At 32.8% G+C, this 20,770-nt stretch overlaps 1 protein-coding gene across 1 annotated transcript; it reads left to right on the top strand.

Moving 5' to 3' along the window:
• The first annotated feature begins 15,035 nt into the window (after nt 1–15,035).
• LOC126890154 (uncharacterized) lies at nt 15,036–20,303 on the top strand. The gene is made up of 4 exons (XM_050659004.1): nt 15,036–17,245; nt 17,537–18,212; nt 18,540–19,037; nt 20,289–20,303. Exons 1-4 carry the CDS (start codon nt 15,036–15,038, stop codon nt 20,301–20,303), a joined length of 3,399 nt encoding a protein of 1,132 aa, XP_050514961.1.
• Nucleotides 20,304–20,770: the final 467 nt, after the last annotated feature.

Raw genomic sequence — 20,770 nt, 5'->3', positions numbered from 1 at the left:
GTAGTAATTTTTTTGGAATCCTGAGAAAACTAAAAAGTATTTTTGAAAAATTTAAACACAGAATGAAAGATTATGTTATTACTGAGGCCCAAAAGTCCCTTAGAATAAAGAAAAAGTTTCTTAGAAATATTTGCAATTAAAAATCACACTCAATTTTCTATTTGATTTTCACCCCTGTAACTTTTCACCCTCAGTAATAATGTTATCTTTCACTCTGCGTTTAAATTTTTCAAAAATATTTATTAGTTTTATCAGGATTCGAAAAAAATGAATACATTTAAAACACATTGAAAATTTTGACAGGTGACATTTTGCGCCTTTTTCCTTAAGATGTGGCTGTTCAAAGTTTGCATACACTCGTGATTAGTGACTCATTCAAGTCCATTCAACTACAAACCTTTCAAAAATAAGCACTTTGAACCAGTGAACCTTACAGATTTTATAAAGAATACATCAGTAAAATAAATTTTATAAAGCGGTAACGATTTTTTTCTCGGTAACTCGCTTAGACTTATGTTTTTGATGAAACTTCTATAAAAAAAAATGAAGCATTTTTAAACACATTAAAGAGTTTAAGAGAGTTTTCTCCGAAAAGTGCTTCATTTTTCGGTTATTTCACGTTGATGTATTCGATTTGGAATTTGACGAATAAAAACCTATTGCCTATTGACGAATAAAAACCTATAACGAATAAAAACGTGTTTTTTTGTTGAAAAATAAACATTTTCACTCGCAAATATCTCGAAAAGTATTGACTTAGCTAAAAACTCTATAGAATAAAAGTTGCTTAGAATTAGTCAATTTATCTATTTCCGGACTTATTTTAAACGTATGTTTTTCACTCTGGAGAAGGGCTAACTTTCACCGCGCAAGTAAAACCCACCAACGGCACAACTCCAACTTTGAAGAGGAAAGTAAACTTGGAGAAAGTAAGTAAAAATTACATAAATCCAAATTTTCAAGCAAATCTGTCGTAACGCTGAAAATTACTAAAAAACGGTCATTTACTGGGCTAATAACTTCATGTAACTCTGCACTGCATGTATACCGAGATTTTATATATAGGTAACCGACCAATCCTTTAGTCATGATAGTGATTCATATATCAAATTGAGGGGCTGTCAATAATGCATTAACGGTATTAATATTACTTTATCTATTCGCAGTGGCTACATATACATATACGGAGTTCACATTCTCGTTATTTAAACATGTTAAACATTATTTTTTTATTCTCTATTTCCTTATTATCTTCTATAATACACTGCGCACCATTACAAAAGACCACCTAATTTCTTTTTTTTTTTAATTTTTACGAATCGTACAAGAAATTTATTGTCATTAGATGTTTGCAGTGGCGCACCCAGGGGAGTTTGGGGGTTAAAACCCCTCCCTGAGCATATAGAAATATATGTAAAGAGTAGTAGAAAAATGTAACTTGTCTTTCACAAACAATACAAAAAATTTCGGTGCCCAAGCCAACCCCTCCTAGAGGAAAATTCTAGGTGCGCCACTGGATGTTTGTGTAACGTTTAAGAATGTTTTAAAGCAGTATGCAATGATTCCTTCAATAACAAATATGTTAAAACAAAACTTCTTCCAAAATGATGATTTTAATGGAAAATTAAAAAAATTAACATTGTACATTCTTTCTGTTTTCTTTAGAAAAATTACACTAAAGTCGCGATTTGTAATATTCTATATATTACCACGTCTATTTTGAATTACACTCCTCATTCGATTTGGTATTCAATTGATCAAATTCTGGCTGTTGCCTTGAAGAAAAGCTTTGTTCCATGAGCGCCAACCGAAGCTGCTCACGATTTCTTGGAGCAGGTATTCTGTTTCTTACTCTTCGTTTGAGTTAGTCCCAAAAATGCTCAATCGGGTTTAAATCTGAGCTTTGAATCGGCCAATTCATTTTTGGCACACTGGCGGTTTCCAGGTATTGCGTTATCATCCTGGCTACGTGCGTTGTCTTGCATAAAAATAAAGTTTTCATCCACAAACCCAGCAAAAGCATTACGTGCTCGTCTAGAATTTTACTAATGTATCTGAGAGCATTCAACGCTCCTCTATCAATAAATACGGGATCAGTACGGCCTTTGAATGAAATTCCTGCCCAAAATATTACCGGACCTCCTCCAAAAGCAACACGTGCTCGTCGAACACAAACAGGATATCATTTCCCACGTCTTCTGTTTGTTTTAATGTGACCATACCATCTGAGCCATAAAAAAACCATCTTGGACTCGTCACTAAACAAAACATTTTTCCAATCTTCTTTCGTCGAATAGTCGTGGTCTCTAGAAAACTTAAGTCGGCGTTGTCAATATGCTGCTGTTAACAAAGGTCCTGTTGTTAAAGAGGGGGTATGGTTTGAAATATTTAAATTTTTTTATTCTTTCAAATAAAAGTGCATACTTTCAAGAATACTCTCTGAAAATTTCAAAATAATCGGAGTAAAATTACCAGAGATACAGGGTGTTGAATATCCCTACCTTCGACTCGCTTTGCCGCGGCTTCGCGCCAGCACGCCGGAGCGTAGTGAGAAACGTTAAACAACTGTTCGCCTTCTCTTTTGTAGATTACTCCCCAATTTAAAAAACATATTCCAATGTTCATCACTTTACGATTTGGCAGACAAATAAGAAGATGAAGATGCAGTTGTCAAAACTTTAAACGCATTTTTCTCAAAACTGCTTTTTCAAATGCGGTGGACATTGTAACTGAAAAACTACTCGGCCGATCTATCTGATATTTTGCACAGATTTTCTTTAGACATTTCGTGAGGTAACAACGTCGAGATATTTTTTGTTTTGTGCTTATTTTTTGTTCAACAATACTAAATCTGTTGGTTTCCACAAAATTTTTATCAAAAATTTCGTATTTTTGACTTTTGAGTGATACCAAAAATTCAAAAATCATTAAAAATAAAAAAACTCGACGTTGTTACCTCGTGAAACTCATAAGCTAATAAAATCTTTTTGAATTTTTTGTTTCGAATAATCCAGTGACGAGTTCTGATGTCCACCGCAAAATCCATTTTTTTTAGCTGCCTGCCAAAATTTATCGCCATTGGCTTATTTTTCAATATTTTGGATTGAATTTTTTCTTAAATATTCTTTGAATTGTACTTAATGTGTTTATTTAATTTAAAAATAAAATAATTCTACCATAGTTTCGAAAAAAATTCACAAAAATGTGCTTGATATGTTGATTTCAAACCATACCCCCTCCTTAAGCAAGAGGGCCCCTAGACCAAATTCCCCCGACCTTCTTCTCGCTGTAGAAGTGCTTCATGTACATGTCCACCCGTGAGCATTTTGAAAATGATTTTGGATTGCTCCAGCCGTAAAGAACCAATTTTGCAAAGAAGTTCGCTATAAAGAACGGTCTTCTCTAGCCGTCGTGATTCTTTTCGGAACTGATCCTGGTCGTCGTTCGTGAGATCTAGACTCTAGAAATCGTTGGGATGATTTTTGAATTCCAAGCTCTCTGGCAACTTCTCTTTGGCTCATTCCATTACAATCAAAGTAACAATTTGAAGAGATTTAGCAAATCTCTCAGCCATATTTTTAAATTTAAAAATTGCACAAGTTCACTCTTTGAACAACTGAATTTTTGAAAACTTTGAACAATCGGACGCAAGAATTTTCGACGCACACGCTCCATCGGTTCTGCGAGACCGTCTTGCTACTACGCGTCAAATCGCTGACCAATGGTTTGGAGTAGAAGGTAGATTTGTTACTATGTGTATATAGTCTGGGCTGATTATATAGGAGAATAGGCCATTTTTGGGAAAAGTTATTTACCAGCAATTTTATTGCTGGAATCGAAGCTTATGATTATATATATTAATAATATAGGTATGCACAGTCCGCAGATAGTGTGCTACTTTTTTTATTAACAAAATGGCGCTCCTAAATCGTGTTTTTTTTCAATTTTTACTCCATGACTCAGAACATTTTAACTTTACACAAAAAGCACCCTAATAAAAATTCACCGAAATTAAATTCTGCATAAAGACATGTTTTTCCCGATCTGCTCCGACGAAAATTTTCCTCGGAAAATGCGGGTTTTCCCAACAAAATCATTAAATTTTAAATAAAGTTTTAGATAAGTAATTATCTACCAATAATTAAATAACTCGGTGACATAAAGCTTTCTTGGTTTAGATTATAGTTTCAGAAGCCGGTGAAAATTAAACGAATATTTTAGCAAAAATTCAATTGTTAATTAATAATTTACGGTCGCAATAATAACCAAAATAATTATGATACACTGATCAAACTTTGAAATCTTATAAAGATGAGATGCCTATTTAATATTTTGTCGACAAAGAAAAATTTTTAATTTTTTTGAATAATCTTTAAATGTTTAAAAAATAGTTATAAACAAATTAACGTTTCTCAGAAAGTTTTTATTATATTCTAATTTTAAAAAATAGGTAAAATGCGTATTTCAAAGATCTTGAAAATGAATGCTTTAGAACTTTTTTGCAGCCATTTGCAAAAAAAGAATGTGTGTGTACTTTGTACGCACGTAAGAAGTTATACTTCTATTATATGATTATATGATTATAAACGAGATTAATATACTTTTTATTTATATTTTATTTAAATATTAACCTAATTTATACTTACTACTTCTCAAACATTTTTATTAAAACAGTGCCAGAAATTAAAATAATAAAAGAATAAAACACACACAAACACATTAAAAATGCCACAAATGATTTCTGAACATTAATTGTCGGAAATTTTTTTAACTAAATACGTATTTTCTGAAAATAAAATTATATGATAAATATACTTACAATCATAAAATGTATAAAAAAAATAAAAGTTTCTATTGGGATTCGAACCAACTTATAACTTATCAGCGCGGTTGGTATTGCGTTGTATTGGGGTTCATTCGCATTAAACGCTTCGCCACGGAGACAACGTGTCATTATGTGCGAAGATCGACTAAATAAACGGATTAAACTTTTGACATTTTTGAATTACATAAATCAAAGTAAGAAAAGTAAGAAAGCAATATATTAGGTGAATATTAATAGAAATTTTGATGGTAATCAAATTATGTAAATAAAAGTATTACATACTATGTATTTTGGTAGGTTCAAATAGGTAGGTACCTATGATACATTTACAATTATTACGTACCTGTTGCTTTAAAAACTATTTAAAAGTCACTACAATTATAAACTTTTTTGTTTCTGTCCTCACAACAATAAAACTAATATATTATACATTTGTTTACCTTCATATTGAACAATTATTTATTATTGACAGATCATTTCAACACCCAATCAGAGCCCGTATAACGACTAATACCATACTGTCGGTGTGCGCATGCGCGCAGATCAATATAAATTCATCCTCAATCTCAATCGCGCCTAAAGAAGTATAACTTCAAAAAGTTATGAAACAGCAAAGTAAACATACGATTATTACGATGTTTATAATTTTTTTAAATTCTTTCAAAGCGTAAAAGTGGGTTTAAAGTACAAGTTCATTACTTACAAAAAATATTGATTATTAGTTTAATGGTTATATTTTAATTAAAGATTATAAATATATTTTTTTGTAATTTACACGCGCGAAAGTAGACTAATAAAGTACCGTAGCTACCCGTCCACAAACTTGAGCGAGTTTAAAGCGTGTCGTGTCAGTCGCTTCGAGTGAACATGTTATCTCCGGCTCTGTATCAAGCCTACTTTCGCGCTAAAAATTACAAAAAAAAACATTTTTAATCTTTGATTATATTATAACCATTGAACTAATATTTGATATTTTTTGAGAGTAATTAGTTTGTACGATAAACTTACTTTTAAGCTTTAAAACAATTAAAACAAATTATAAGCAACGGAATAATCGTATGTGTACTTTGCTGTTTCATAACTTTTTTGCAAATCGTTGGAAAACATTTTTAAAGCATTCATTTTCAAGACCTTTGAAATACGCATTTTAAGTATTTTTTAAAATTATAATATAGTAAACAATTTCTGAGAAATGTTAATTTGTTTATTTAATATATAATATATATATATAATATAATATAATTTAATATAATTTAATATATATATAATAACTATTTTTTTAAACATTTAAAGATTATGCAAAAAAATGAAAAATTTATATTTTGTCGACAAAATATTAAATAGGCATCACATTTTTATAATCTTTCTAAGTTTGATCAATGTCTCATGATTATTTTGGTTGTTATTGCGACTGTAAATTGTTAAATAACAATTGAATTGTTGCTAAAATATTCGTTTAATTTTCACCGGCTTCTGCAGTTATAATATATACTATGAAAGCTTTTATTTCACCAAGTTATTTAATTATTGATAAATAATTACTTGCCCAAAAAATGTATTTGAAAATTCGAGATTTTGTTGGGAAAACCCGCATTTTCCGAGGAAAATTTTCGTCGGAGCAAATCCGGAAAGACATGCCTCTTTGTAGAATTAAATTGGGGCGAATTTTTATTTGAGTGTTTTTGGTGTAAAGTTAAAATCTTCGGAGTTATAGACCAATAATTGAAAAAAAACACGATTTGGGGGCGCCATTTTGTTAATAAAAAAAGCAGCACACTATCTGCGGACTTTGCATACCTATGTTATTAATATATAGGATCATAATATTCGATTCCAGTAATAAAATTGACCAAGAGAAAGCAACTAGGTCTCCAATTCAGAAATATGTATTGGTTAATGGGCCGTTCATCAAGACTATCTCTGGATAATAAATTGCTGCTCTATAAGGCAATACTTATGCCAATCTGGACATATGGGTTGGAACTATGGGGAACAGCCAGTCACTCCTACATCGAAATCATCCAACGCTTCCAATCAAAAACCCTCAGAACCATCACTAATGCACCTTGGTACATCAACAACAGAATTATTCATCGAGACCTTAAAACTGATACGGTACAAGAAGTCATCACAAAACGTAGCGCTGCTTACATTGCCAAGTTGGAGGATCATGAAAACCAGTTTGCACTTAACCTCCTAGACAATTCCCAAGAACAGCGTAGGTTAAAGAGGTTCAAACCATTGAACTTACCATTTAGAGTAAACTTTTAAACTAATGAGTTAGTAGTTATGAAATGTAATTATTTTGTACACAACTTTATAAAAATTGTACTTTGATTTTGCCAGTGGGTAAAATCTTTCTTGTCCTTAGTCAATGTAATTACTTTTGTTTATTGTTGACACTCAACAGATTGCAAAATAATTTTAAATAAAAAAAAAGTAATAAAATTGCTGGTAAATAACCTTTCTTTGTACTTTACTAATTAGACCAGCGTATTATAACTATTTTTTTTTCAAAATTTAAAGATTGAATTGTTGCTAAAATATTCGTTTAATTTTCACCGGCTTCTGGAATTACAATCTATACCAAGAAAGCTTTGATGTAACTAAGTTATTTAATTATTGATTCATAATTACTTACCTAAAACTTTATTTGAAAATTAGAGATTTTGTGGGGAAAACCCGCATTTTCCGAGGAAAATTTTCGTCGGAGCAAACCAGGAAAAACATATCTCTATGCAGAATTTAATTGCGGTGAATTTTTATTTGGGTGTTTTTGTTGTAAAGTTAAAATCGTCGGAGTTATAGAGCAATAATTGAAAAAAAATACGATTTGTGGGCGCCATTTTGTTTATAAAAAAAGTAGCACACTATCTGCGGACTTTGCATACCTATATTATTAATATATATAATTATAAGATTCGTTTCCAACAATAAAATTGCTGGTAAATAACTTTTCCATGAATTTTGCTAAAATTAGCCCAGAGTAATAATATTACACCGTCGAATTCGAGCATTTGGACTGTAGTCGAGGAAATGAAGCATTTTGGCTCGCAATTTTTTCGTCCAGCATGGATTTACTTGAGATTTTCACAGAAGGTAGGAAATATAGTCCAAGGATCATTTTCTATATCATGCCGCTGTACGCTAAAACCTTGGGGGTGGTTGCCACCCCATCTCGGGGGCGGGAATTTTTTATTACATTTTAACCAAGTAAATCGATGTAAAAAGTAATTCTAAGAAAAAAATGTCTTTTACATTTTCTTCATAAAACTAATATTTTTCGAGTTATTCGCGCTTGAAAGTAACAATTTTTCGACGAAAAAATCGACTTTTTTAGAGGGTTTTTTGAGAATATCTCGAAAAATATGCATTCAATAAAAAAAACTGTAGATATCAAAATTGTATCTTTTAGTAACACAAACCAAATTATTTTTCTGTAATATCTTTAAGACCAATACAAACCGAGATACAGCATGGTAAAAGTCAGCTTTTTTGGTCAAATGCATAATTTGAAATATTCAAAGCCAAATAACGGAAAAACTTTGCATTTTTCGAGGAAAACTTCAATAATCTTTTTTTAAGCATACAGTGAGATCTTTCAAAAAAAAAAGAAATAAAAAGTTTCTAGTATGAAAATTAAGCGACTTATGATCAAAAAATGGTCGGTACCTGCTTTTCCCTATGAGAAAATCAGTGAAAACAACCCCCTAACTACCCTCCCAATTAAAGATTGGTCTTCACCTTTCTGTAATTTCTTTTACATTTGTATTACCAATACACCCAAGAAGTCTGACCTATTTAAAAGGCCTAATTTTAGAATAATTGGAGTTTAAAGAAAAATTAATTTTTTGGAATTTCCTATTATTCATCTTTTACTTCAAAATATCTCCGAAATACTGGAGATACGAAAAAATATGATGGACTACTAAATTGTAGCTTTTTTAATAATTAAAATTCCCTTTTGCATAGATTTTCATTACAGTGAACAGTTAGCGAGATATAGTTGTTTAAAACCTCTATTTACGAGCAAACACCCCTTTATTCGGATCTTTTAAACCCACCCCAATTAAAAACTAAGGGATCTTACGGAATTTAGTTTACACAATCTTATAGTTCTTAAAAAATCCTACTAAATCGTTTCTGAAAAAACTTTTTAACGCCAAAAATGAAAGAACTATGCTTATAAAACGATTTTTTTTTCGAAAAATTCGGATAGTCCGCAAATGTTTTTGTAATTCTTTAATTCTACTTTTTTTTTCTGTATAGATCTATTAAATTATCTACTTATAAAAATTGTAAGGTTATTAAGGGTGGTTTTTAAGGGTTGAAATATTATGATATTTTATCCTAAAGTATAAAACCATCATTATATTTAACCAATGAAAACCAAATTTTACCCATATTAAAGTTTACAAATGTTTTTATATAATTTTTGACAATAGGGGTAGTTTACACCCCTAAAAATAATCAACGCCCTTAAGCATGATATAGAATGTGAAGTACAGGGTGAGATGATCCGAATCCCAAATTTTTATGTAAATCGATGCAAGCCCAGGGCTGCTTTATCCATTAGGCAATATAGGCAGCTGCCTAGGGCGGCAAATTGTGAGAGGGCGGCACAGGGGCTTGAAATTTTGATTGGGGGGGGGGCAAGCATTATATAATATACAATACATTATATTATATGATGTAATGATGAAAACTGAAAGTATTTTTTGTAAATTTCAGTCATTTTCAGTTTCAGGGGAGGGGGCAACTGCCTCCCCTAACCCTATCAAATGACGCCCCTGGGGCGGCAAAAATACTGTACAAAAAAATATTTGTATGTAAAAATTAAAATCGAATAACAAATATGTATATTCATCATTCATCCATCAATGAAATAGAAGTGGGCGTTCGTTTCTAAATAAAAGAAATTGCATTCATATCAAAAATAAAACAAACATAGCATTCTGTTATCTTAAACCTAACACTATTCATCCAAAAAAACGGAAGTCATAAATTTAGTGATTATTGGGCCGCCAGAAGCTCCGCAAAGACGGTGAATTGACTGATCACATCAATATTGCACATATTGCAGAAACTAAAGATTACCAGTAGGAAATCGAGTTAGAGTTGGGATTTTCAAACTGAATTACATATTACAAGGAGATAATATTCGTGTCGTCGCACTGATATAATAGTCCAAGTAATGAAGCTTAAAATAGGACAAAACCTCGCAATTTTTACAGAATGGATCGATTTGCTTGAAAATTTAAGAGTAAGTAGTGGATAGTCCAAGGATCAAAATCTATATGATGCCGAAAGGCGCTTTTACCATGAGGGTGGTTGCCACCCTATGTCGGGGGTGAAATTTTTTTATTATATTTTGACCGCAAAAGTTGGTAAAAAAATTCATTCTAAGCAAAAAATGTTCTATACATTTTTTTGATAAAATTAATAGTTTTCGATTTATTCGCTATCGAAAGTGTTAGTTTTATATTAAAAAAATTAATGTTTTTAATCAGTTTTCTGCAAATAACTCAAAAAGTTTTCGTTTTATCAAAACAACTTTGCTTAACAAAAATGTACCTTTTGAAAAAATAAACAAAACCGTTTTTTTAAATTTTCTTTAAGACCAATAGTAATCGAACTATACTTTATTATATGTTAGCTCTTCTTCGTCAAATGCTAAATATTGTAGTTTCAATGTCAAAAGACGGGAAAACTATGCATTTTCCGAGGATAACTTGTTTAAACTAATTTGAAGTATTTAAAAATATCTATCTCCAGAAATTGAACAAAGTCTTTAGCTCAAAAATTAAGTGGATTATAATGAAAAGAATGTCAGACCCTATATTTTTCAGCGAAAAAGTGATTGAAAGCAAACCCCTAATCACCACCCTGAATAAAATTAGTCATTGACCTTATTTCGTCTTCTTTACTTATGTATTTTTAATAGGTTTTAGAAGTTTAACTGGTTTAGAATGATTAGTTTTAAAAAAAAAATGGAGTCAAAAGCAAATATCGAATCTTTGAAGTGTGGTAAAAAATTTCCTTTTCTTCAGAATAGAAAGATTATCATCATAGATACGAAAAAATATTTAAATATGAAATTGTAGCTTATTTAATTCTCAAGAACTTAGTTTGCAAAAATTTTTTTCTACGGTAAAAATTGAGTGAGCTATTGACAATTAAATCTTGTAATAACATGCAAAAATCACCTTTACCAACCCTTTCAAAGTCACCACTTTTTGCGACTGAGGATTTAAAAGAATTTAATATTAATAGTCTTATAGATCTTGTAAAAACCTACAAAATTATTTTTTAGCAAACTTTCTAAGATAAAAATTAAAAAAGGTTACGGTTAAAAAATCAATATATTTTTTTGAGAAAAAAAAAAAGAAATCCAATTGGAAGCATAATAATGTAAGTTAGCTTTACTTTTAGTCATTGGCCTTATTCATTCTTCTTTATTTATGTATTATTAATAGATTCTAGAAGTTTGACTGGCTTAGAATGATTAGTTTTAAAAAAACTGCAGTTAAAAGCGAATAACGACTTTTTGTAGTTTGGCAAAAATGCCATTTTCTTCAGAATAGAAAGATTAGCATCAGATATACGAAAAAATGTTTTTATATGAAATTGTAGGTTATTTAATTCCCAAGAACTTGGTTTGAAAAAAATTTTTCTACGGCAAAAATTGAGTGAATGGTAAATGAGTATATATCAAAAAACATTGATTTTTTCTGTATAAAACTAACACTTTCGATAGCGAATAAATCGAAAAGTATTAATTTTATCAAAAAAATGTATAGAAAATTTTTTGCTTAGAATGAATATTTTTATCAACTTTTGCAGTCAAAATATAATAAAAAATTTCCACTCCTAAGATGGGGTGGCAACCTCCCCCATGGTAAAAGCGCCTTTCGGCATCATATAGATTTTGATCCTTAAACTATCTACTACTTATTTTCAAATTTTCAAGCAAATCGATCCATTCTGTAAAAATTGCGAGGTGAAATGCTTCGGTTCCTGGACTATAATACTCCAGCCAGGGAAATAAGCAAGAAATAGACCATGTTCGGGACAATGAAATTAATATCAAGGTAGCTGACTACTTTTTAGTTATATGTTTCCTGCCTAGAGTTCGTGTTTTTTAATTATTAACAATTTGGTGCAATCAACGCGATTTTTTCCATTTTTTGCACTCAATTAAAAAGCTAAATAGTTGACGTAAAATTACAAAATTTATTTTTTTACAACATTGAAAACCTTCAAAATGACGATTTTTGAAAGTCAAAAAGTTAATTTGTAGCTTCGTAAACTGCAAAATAACTGAAAATCGTTATTTATTAATAAGTTTTCCTAAAACTAACTTAGAACTGTAGTGTTTCGCTTTACTCAAAGTTGGGTATTGGGGTACATAACAAACTTCCAAAATTTGAGACTCATCCATTAATTAGTTTAAAAGTTAGGTATTCTATTTGTTTATCCCAGAGACCTTTGTTTTGCAATAGCAAATGACAGAAAATAATGAAGATAGGACAATTCTGCGTATGCCAAATGAAAGTAGAAAAGTGATCCTATCAAAATGTATTAAGAAAAGATAAAAAATTATCTAATATAGTAAAAAATACTAGTTTACAAACATTTACATTATCTTTAAAAATTTTGTCCGTAGAAAACATCTTCTTACATAGGTATTCGGAAAGATGATATTTTATTCGAATTTTTAAAAATGTAGGTCAAATGATGATTAGTCATAGTAAGTGAAGGGGTGAGCTTCTGCGTTGATTGCACTAGATTGTTAATAATTAAAAAACGAACGCGAACTCTAGGCAATAAACATGTACGTTTTCATCCTATAGGTCAACAATTAAAACAGTTGTCAGCTACCTGGCGGGAGCCGAAAAATGCACGAGTTCAAAAACTAAAAAGCAACTTAAAACTATTACCATTCTCTATATCTTGAGATCTACTCAATAATTTTGATATTTCTTCTTTTAATTTGTATGTACTTTTGTGTAAATTACAAATATGCAATTTGTCTAGACATTTAATAATAATTAATAAACAGTCTAATTTTTTAAATAATTTTTGAAAAAATAATATTTTCTCAAAAATCCATTTTTTGTAATGATACTATCATTATTAATCATAGAAAAAGTTAAGGTATATTTTAATGAATAAATTATGTTCAATAAATTATTATTTAATAAAAATAATTTATTTATTAAAATATACTTTAACTTTTTCTATGATCATTAATAGTATGATAGAATTGATTCAAAAAATGACATAACCCAGACATCCAAAGTGAAAGTTATCCTCGAACACCAAATTGTTCTATATCGTCCATATAATGTTCAGAAAAAAGGTACACTTTTTGAGCGTCGGGTTTGGGAGAGGGGGGAGAAGGGAGAAGTCGATAAATTCGTAGTTTTTTACGTTTTTCGTCAATATTTCTAAAACTATGAGGTTTAGCATGAACAACATTTTATACAAAAATGTTCTACAATAAATTTGAAATAAACAATGTCCTATACAAAAGCCTTCTAAAATGAACGATTCCAAAGTTACGGAGGTAGTATAGTATAATTGGTCCAAAAAAAGGCCTAACCTAGACATCCAAAGTAAAAGTTTTCCTCCAACACCAAATTGTTCTATATGATCCACATATTGTTCAGTAAAAAGTTACACCATTTTGAGCGTCCGGTTTGGGGGGGAGATGGGGGAGAAGTCGGTAAATTAGTTATTTCTTTACGTTTTTCGTCAATATTTCTAAAACTATGTTTAAGCGTAAACAATGTTATATACAAAAACGTTCTACATAAAATTTAAAACAAAAATGGTCCTATCCTTAATTGTTATAAAATCAATGGTTCCAGAGTTACGGAGGGTGAAATGTGGAGGTTTTCGACACTTTTTATATTTTTTGGGCAATTGAAGATGATTTTGGGTGGTGAGGTTGACGTTTAATTCTTCAAGGGATTATCACTAACATACCATCGGCCACTGAAATAGCAAATCCTGTTAAAGAAAATTTCTTTCAATCAGTAAAAATATTATAAATTGCTCAAAAAATATAAAAAGTATCGAAAACCTCCACTTTTCACCCTCCGTAACTGTGGAATCGTTGATTTTATAACAATTATGTATAGGACCTTTTTTGTTTTAATTTTAATGTTGTATTTTCATTTAAATTTGAATTAACTTATTTACACGAGGAAGGCAAATAGTCCCAACTCTAGTTATTTTGCCTTTTATCGCGATAGAAAAGAGGTTTGCTTTAATGATTGCAAAAACTGGAGCCTAGTAGTGTTCGTCAAAATTAAGAGAAGCTAGTGCCTCTACAATGAATGGCTCGCAAGTTGTTCTACAATCAACAGCTCGTAAGTTGCCACTCAACCAACGGCTCGCTCGTTTGCCGGTGTAAAAGCCTAGCTGGTAAGGCTTTTTTCGTGTATGGACTTGGTGCAGTGTTAAATGCAGCTGAGGGCCCTCTTGAAGACCAAATGCAGGGATTGAATTGGTAAGTGGACCTCTTTGCGCCTCATTTAATTATTCTATTCCTTTTTTGCTCATGTTTAAGTTTTTTATTGAACCGGTGTCAGAGCTCCTTTAGAAAACAAAGAATCAGCCCCTATTTGAGATCCTAACATCAAAGATCGCACATTTTGGTCACTTCGAACGTGGATATTGTTTTTTGAGGTGTTTTGATAGTCGGTTTTTTAAAGAATTTAAACTTTATTGCTTTTATAATTAATTGTTCAATTATTGTTGGGGTGGCTTGTTTTTCCTCGCTTGTATACAAAATTGCTTGTTAACAATTAATTTTGAATAAGATAATAAAATTTGCATTTTGAAATAACGCCCAAAAAACATTGCGTACAGTTTTTGCTTCTTTTCTTGTCTAGCAGGTAATGTCAATTGGTTGACCTTGAATGGTTTTCAGGTATTCAATACACAGAATTTTGTGAGTTTTCAAATTTTAAAGTCCTCGCCTTTACGGCAGCTTGATAAGGATTCTTGTTTTTTGATAAATTTATTAAGTTTAATTGTTTAGGTCATTAAACTTGAAAATATTAGCTATTTGAATTTATTTATAGTTAAAATTGCGTTCTCTTTATGCCAGTGGCAGCTTGACCAGGGGATCGTTGATTATTTGTATTTTTAATTTTATCGTTGATTACGTTAAACAAATTTTTATTCTTTTTTCTCCATAATGGCTGATAAATTGAAAAAATATACGTTTCAAAGGAGAATGGCAATTAACGATTTAGAAACGTTATTGCGTTTATCCAATTCTTCTCTTACAGAGGTTCATAAGCAGTCGCTTTTTCGTGTTCGGTACTCAGAGTTAGACGATGTTTTGGAGAGTTTTAACAAAAATCATCAAAACATCGTTACAAATCTTTTGAACTCTGAACCTACGGATGCTCAATTAGATTCTGAGGACATTATTCGTTCCCAATTTTTAAATGATTATTATCAGATCAAGGCTAATTTCGCGGATCTCTTTGAAAATGATGATAATAGTCAAAAAAATGAGCAAAATATCGCCGCTTCGAATGCAGTACAACCTCCTAGTAATGTTCGCTTGCCGCAGTTAGAATTAGTTAAATTTTCCGGTGAGTTTACGTCAGCAATTACTTTTTTTGACTTGTTCGATGCGCTTGTGCACCGTAGACCTAACGTTGATGATACGGAAAAATTAACGTATTTGATTCAAAGTTTAGAAGGGCCTCCTTTAAGGTTAGCTAAATCCTTGCCTTTAGCTAGAGAAAATTATGTTAGGATTTATGATAAATTAAAAAATAGGTATTTAAATAAACGTTTGCGTGCAATGGCACATTGGTGCAAAATTGAAGAAGCTCCCGCAACTATGTTTAAGAATTCTGATAGTTATAGTAATTTAATTGATACCTTTTCGGAAAATTTATCAGCTTTAGAAAATTTGGGTTATAAAATTTCGGATTTTGTGTTAGCTTACAAAATTCTCACCAAGCTTGACGAGGAGACTCACCAACGGTTTGAATTATTACATGGGTCTAGTGAAATGCCTACTTTTATTCAATTATCTGATTTCTTGGAAAGTCAATGCATTTCGTTTGACTCATCCTTGTTGTCGCCTTGTTCTCCCAAGGATTCTAATAGAAAAAATAAATCGCCTTCTAAACACAATGCAAATAAAAATGGTTCTAAAGTCAATAATCGCTATAGTTTTTTTTCGAAGCCTAATGCGACGACTTGTTTGTTATGTTCTGCCGATCACCATTTAAAAGATTGTTCTTTATTTTTAAATAAATCTCCTTATGAACGGTACAACGCTTGTAAGAGAATGCGTCTTTGTTTTAAATGTTTAGAAAAACACGATTCTCGTAGTTGTAGTGTCACCTCTCGTTGTTGTCATTGTAATTCATCCCACCATAGTCTTTTACATTTTAAAAGTTCTGAAAGTGCCACTCAAGGCGCTACTTCTGTTGCTGCCGTTCCAACTACTGCTTCTTCTGATGCTCAGGTTAATACTGGAACATTGAGCTCACATGCTGCATCATTAGGTAGTGTTACCTTAAAAAACTCGAGCGTTTTGTTAGCTACTGCTGTGGTAGAAATTATGGATGGTTGTGGATTGTATCAACCTGTTCGAGCTTTAATTGATGGGGGCAGCATGACCTCTTTTGTATCTCAGTCTTGTATTCGTCAGTTAGGTATTAGACATTCTTCTGCTACCTTATCGGTACAAGGTATTGGTGCTATAAAAAGTACAGTGGTTGGTCGAGTTGATCTTCAGATAAAACCTGTGGATAGAGTGGATCCTATTTTTAATTGTGAGGCGTTTGTGTTGCCAAAAATTTGTGAGGACCTACCCGTTGTTAGTTTGGATGTTGGGCATTGGTCTTATATTGCTAATTTAAAGTTGGCAGATCCTCGGTTTCATCTATCTGGTAAGGTGGACTTATTGCTTGGAGCTGATATCTTTTCTCAGTTATTATTAGAAGGTAAAGTTCAAACTCCTAGAGGTATGCCTGATGCTCTTAATACCGTTTTTGGCTATGTCCTTATGGGTCCCTGTAGTTCGGTTCCTATGACATCTGCCACCTCGTTGTTTTGTCACGTGGATCAAATGGTTTCGTTGGAGGAGTCTGTAAAGCAGTTTTGGAGTTTAGAAACTGTTCCTGAAGTAGAATGTTCAGCTCCTGAAGATATTCTTTGTGAGAAAAATTTTGTTGAGAATGTTTGTCGAGACGGCTCTGGTCGTTATACCGTTGCTCTACCTTTCAGGGAATTATCTCCTGTTTTTCCAGGAATGTTTGAGTTAGCTGTAAATCGTTTTCTTTCCTTAGAAAAAAGGCTTTTGAAAAATCCTAGTGTTTATCAGGAATATTGTACCTTTATGAAAGATTATTTGGATTTGCATCATATGGAGCTTGTGTCAGAAACTTCTCGTCCATTATCTTGTTACTATATTCCTCACCATGCTGTATTAAAACCTGATAGTTTGACTACCAAGTTGCGAGTTGTATTTAATGCTTCTGGTCGAATTGGAAATCAGAATTCTCTTAATCAGTGCTTGTTTACTGGAAAGAAACTACAACAAGATATTTTAACTATTTTATTGGGTTTTCGACTTCATAAATATGTCTTATCCACGGATATTAAGCAGATGTATAGGCAGATACGAGTTGAGAAAAGTCATTGTGATTATCAGAGGATTGTTTTTAGATTCCCTCCTGATGAAGAGTTACAGGAATTTCGGTTATTAACAGTTACTTATGGTGTATCATCAGCTCCTTTTCTTGCTTTAAGGACTTTGTTGCAGCTGAGTGAAGATGAAGGTAGAGAGTTTCCCCTTGCCGCTGAAGTTTTGCGTACGAGTACTTATGTTGACGATATAGTTTGTGGTGGTGATACCTTAGAAATTGCGCTAGATCTTCGGAATGAGTTGATATCCTTGTTATCTCGAGGTCAGTTTCAATTGCGTAAGTGGTCGAGCAATGATATGCGATTATTAGAAGGTTTACCGGAGTCGCATATTGGTAAGAAACCTATTTCTTTTGATGATACTAGTTGTTCGTCACCTCTAAAAATCCTTGGACTTGTATGGAATGCACAGTTGGATTGTTTTTCTTTTGAAGTGCCAGCTCTGGACAAATCTTGTACTAAGAGAATTATGTTGTCTGAATTGGCCCGAGTGTTTGATCCTGTAGGGTTTCTAGCTCCCATGACTTTGTTCACGAAGCACCTTATCCAACGTTTATGGTTGTCCGGAATCGACTGGGATGACTCTCCTCCAGACTCAATTTGTAAAGTTTGGAACCAGTATAAGGAACAACTGTTATCCCTTGCACAGCTTGAAATACCTAGGTGCATGTTCGTGTCCAGGTATATTTGTTGTGAGGTACATGGGTTTTGTGACAGTAGTGAAAAGGGTTATGCCGCTGTTATTTATTTGCGTTTTGTTCTACCAGATGGTCAGGTTTGTGTCTTTTTTGTTTGCGCGAAGTCAAAAGTGGCTCCCGTAAGAACTGTAAGCATTCCACGTTTGGAGCTGTCCGCTGCAGTTCTACTATCTAAACTCATGCAGTTTGTAGTCAGAGTATTAGATCCTAAACTTAAAATCGCAAAATTTGTAGCTTGGTCCGATTCTCAGGTAGCTCTAAGTTGGATAAAATCCTCTCCTCATCGTTGGAAAACTTTTGTTTCTAACCGGGTTTCATATATACAGCAACGCCTTTCTCCTAATAGTTGGTTTTATGTTCCTTCTGCTCAGAATCCCGCTGATTTGGCTTCCAGAGGTGTTTTACCTGCTCTAATGTTGGAGCAATCTCATTGGTTTGCAGGTCCTGAGTTTTTGTATAACACCGATCCCATTCCAGACGCTTCCTGTTGCTTTTCTGAGTGTGCTGAAATGCTTGATAAGGAGCGTACGGTAACTTTGGCTTGTGTTAATGATGATCATTTTCTTGAGAATCTATTGAATGACATTTCCGATTTCTCGTTTATACGACGACTTATAGCTTGGATCTTGAGGTTTGCTTGGAATTCAAAATTCCCCAATGATAAGAGAGAAGGTCCCTTAAGTTCAAAGGAACTTTATGAGTCGTTGATTATGCTAGTTAAATATACTCAACATCGATATTTTGAAAGGGAGTTCGAGGGAAATGTTTTTTCCAAACCTTTGCGAAAGTTGTCCTGCTTTATCGATGATCAAGGAGTATTACGGGTTGGCAGTCGTCTTAGATATTTGTCTGTTTCGATTGATAAGAAATTTCCTTGCATCCTACCTCGCGAAAGTCCATTAACTTATTTGCTGATTGATTATTACCATAAACGATACTGTCATGCTGGGCTGCGTACAGTTAGTTTTTTGCTTGCCCAGTCATTTTGGATTTTGTCTCCTAAGCGTGCTATACGCTCGGTTTTGTCAAAATGTATACAGTGTTGGAGGCCCAATCCTAGAAATTACCAACCTCCAATGGGTAACTTACCCCTAGTTAGAATTTCCCAGGTTAAACCCTTCCTGAATTCAGGTATGGATTTTGGTGGACCGTTTTATGTTGTGATGAATCGCTATCGAGGAGCTAAATCTTGTAAGGTGTATCTTTGCCTCTTTGTTTGCATGGCCACCAAAGCTCTTCATTTAGAGTTAGCTAGTGATTTATCGAGTGAGACTTTTCTCTCTGCTTTGCAGCGTTTCATAGCTCGTCGTGGTAGGGTCGATAATTTATATTCTGATCGTGGCAGTAATTTTGTTGGCGCTGCTAAATACCTTAACCTCATGAAAAATGCTGCTTCAAATGAAAATATTTCCTTCCATTTTAATGCTGCATCTGCTGCCCACTTTGGCGGTTTATGGGAGGCGGGAATAAAGTCAGTAAAGACGCACCTAGCTCGCGTTATAGGCGATCAGATCTTGTCATATGAGGAACTAAACACGGTCGTAATTCAGATTGAATCGTATCTTAATTCTAGGCCCTTGACCCCTATAAGTTCTGATCCTAATGATTTGTCAGTTCTAACGCCGGGTCATTTTTTAAATCTAGAACCTCTTTCGGCTGTGTTTGAACCTCTTGATGGAGCGTATATTCCTGCATCTCATTTGATGAGATGGAAGTTAATAAATCAAATGCATAAATCTTTTTGGGAACGCTGGAGCAAAGAATATTTGCATACTTTGCATCAGCGCAGTAAATGGACTTCATCCGATAATTTTAAACCTATCGAACTAGGAACGATGGTCCTTATAAAGGATGATAATATCCCTCCGTCGCAATGGCGTTTGGGACGAGTATCCCAAGTATTTCCGGGACAGGATGGAATTATAAGAGTTGCGGATGTTAAGACCACAAAGGGAACTCTTCGACGCCCCCTGGTCAAGCTGTGTCCTCTGCCTATCTAAATAATTCCTTAGTTTTTTTTTGTTGATCTTGTTATTAGTATGATATTGTTTAATTTTTTTTGGGATTTATTCCAGAGTGCCATGACTTAAGTTATTTTTTTTTGTTTATTAGCTTGTAATAGTTTTAAAATGCACCATTCAAAGATGCATTTTGGTGGGGGAGAATGTTGTATTTTCATTTAAATTTGAATTAACTTATTTACACGAGGAAGGCAAATAGTCCCAACTCTAGTTATTTTGCCTTTTATCGCGATAGAAAAGAGGTTTGCTTTAATGAGTGCAAAAACTGGAGCCTAGTAGTGTTCGTCAAAAGTAAGAGAAGCTAGTGCCTCTACAATGAATGGCTCGCAAGTTGTTCTACAATCAACAGCTCGTAAGTTGCCACTCAACCAACGGCTCGCTCGTTTGCCGGTGTAAAAGCCTAGCTGGTAAGGCTTTTTTCGTGTATGGACTTGGTGCAGTGTTAAATGCAGCTGAGGGCCCTCTTGAAGACCAAATGCAGGGATTGAATTGGTAAGTGGACCTCTTTGCGCCTCATTTAATTATTCTATTCCTTT

This window comes from Diabrotica virgifera, chromosome 8 (genome assembly GCF_917563875.1).
Source record: "Diabrotica virgifera virgifera chromosome 8, PGI_DIABVI_V3a".
Taxonomy (NCBI): Eukaryota; Metazoa; Arthropoda; class Insecta; order Coleoptera; family Chrysomelidae; genus Diabrotica; species Diabrotica virgifera.
The sequence above is the reverse complement of the archived record's forward strand: the minus strand, read 5'-3'. Positions and strand labels throughout refer to the sequence as shown.

Excerpts from the sequence above, each read along its gene's own strand:
- LOC126890154 (XM_050659004.1), top strand. The coding sequence starts at position 15,036 with ATGGCTGATAAATTGAAAAAATATACGTTTCAAAGGAGAATGGCAATT. Across the intron at positions 17,246-17,536 it reads TTGCATCATATGGAGCTTGT|ATTCCCTCCTGATGAAGAGT; the intron begins GTCAGAAACTTC and ends GATTGTTTTTAG. Across the intron at positions 18,213-18,539 it reads CCAGGTATATTTGTTGTGAG|CAACGCCTTTCTCCTAATAG; the intron begins GTACATGGGTTT and ends TCATATATACAG.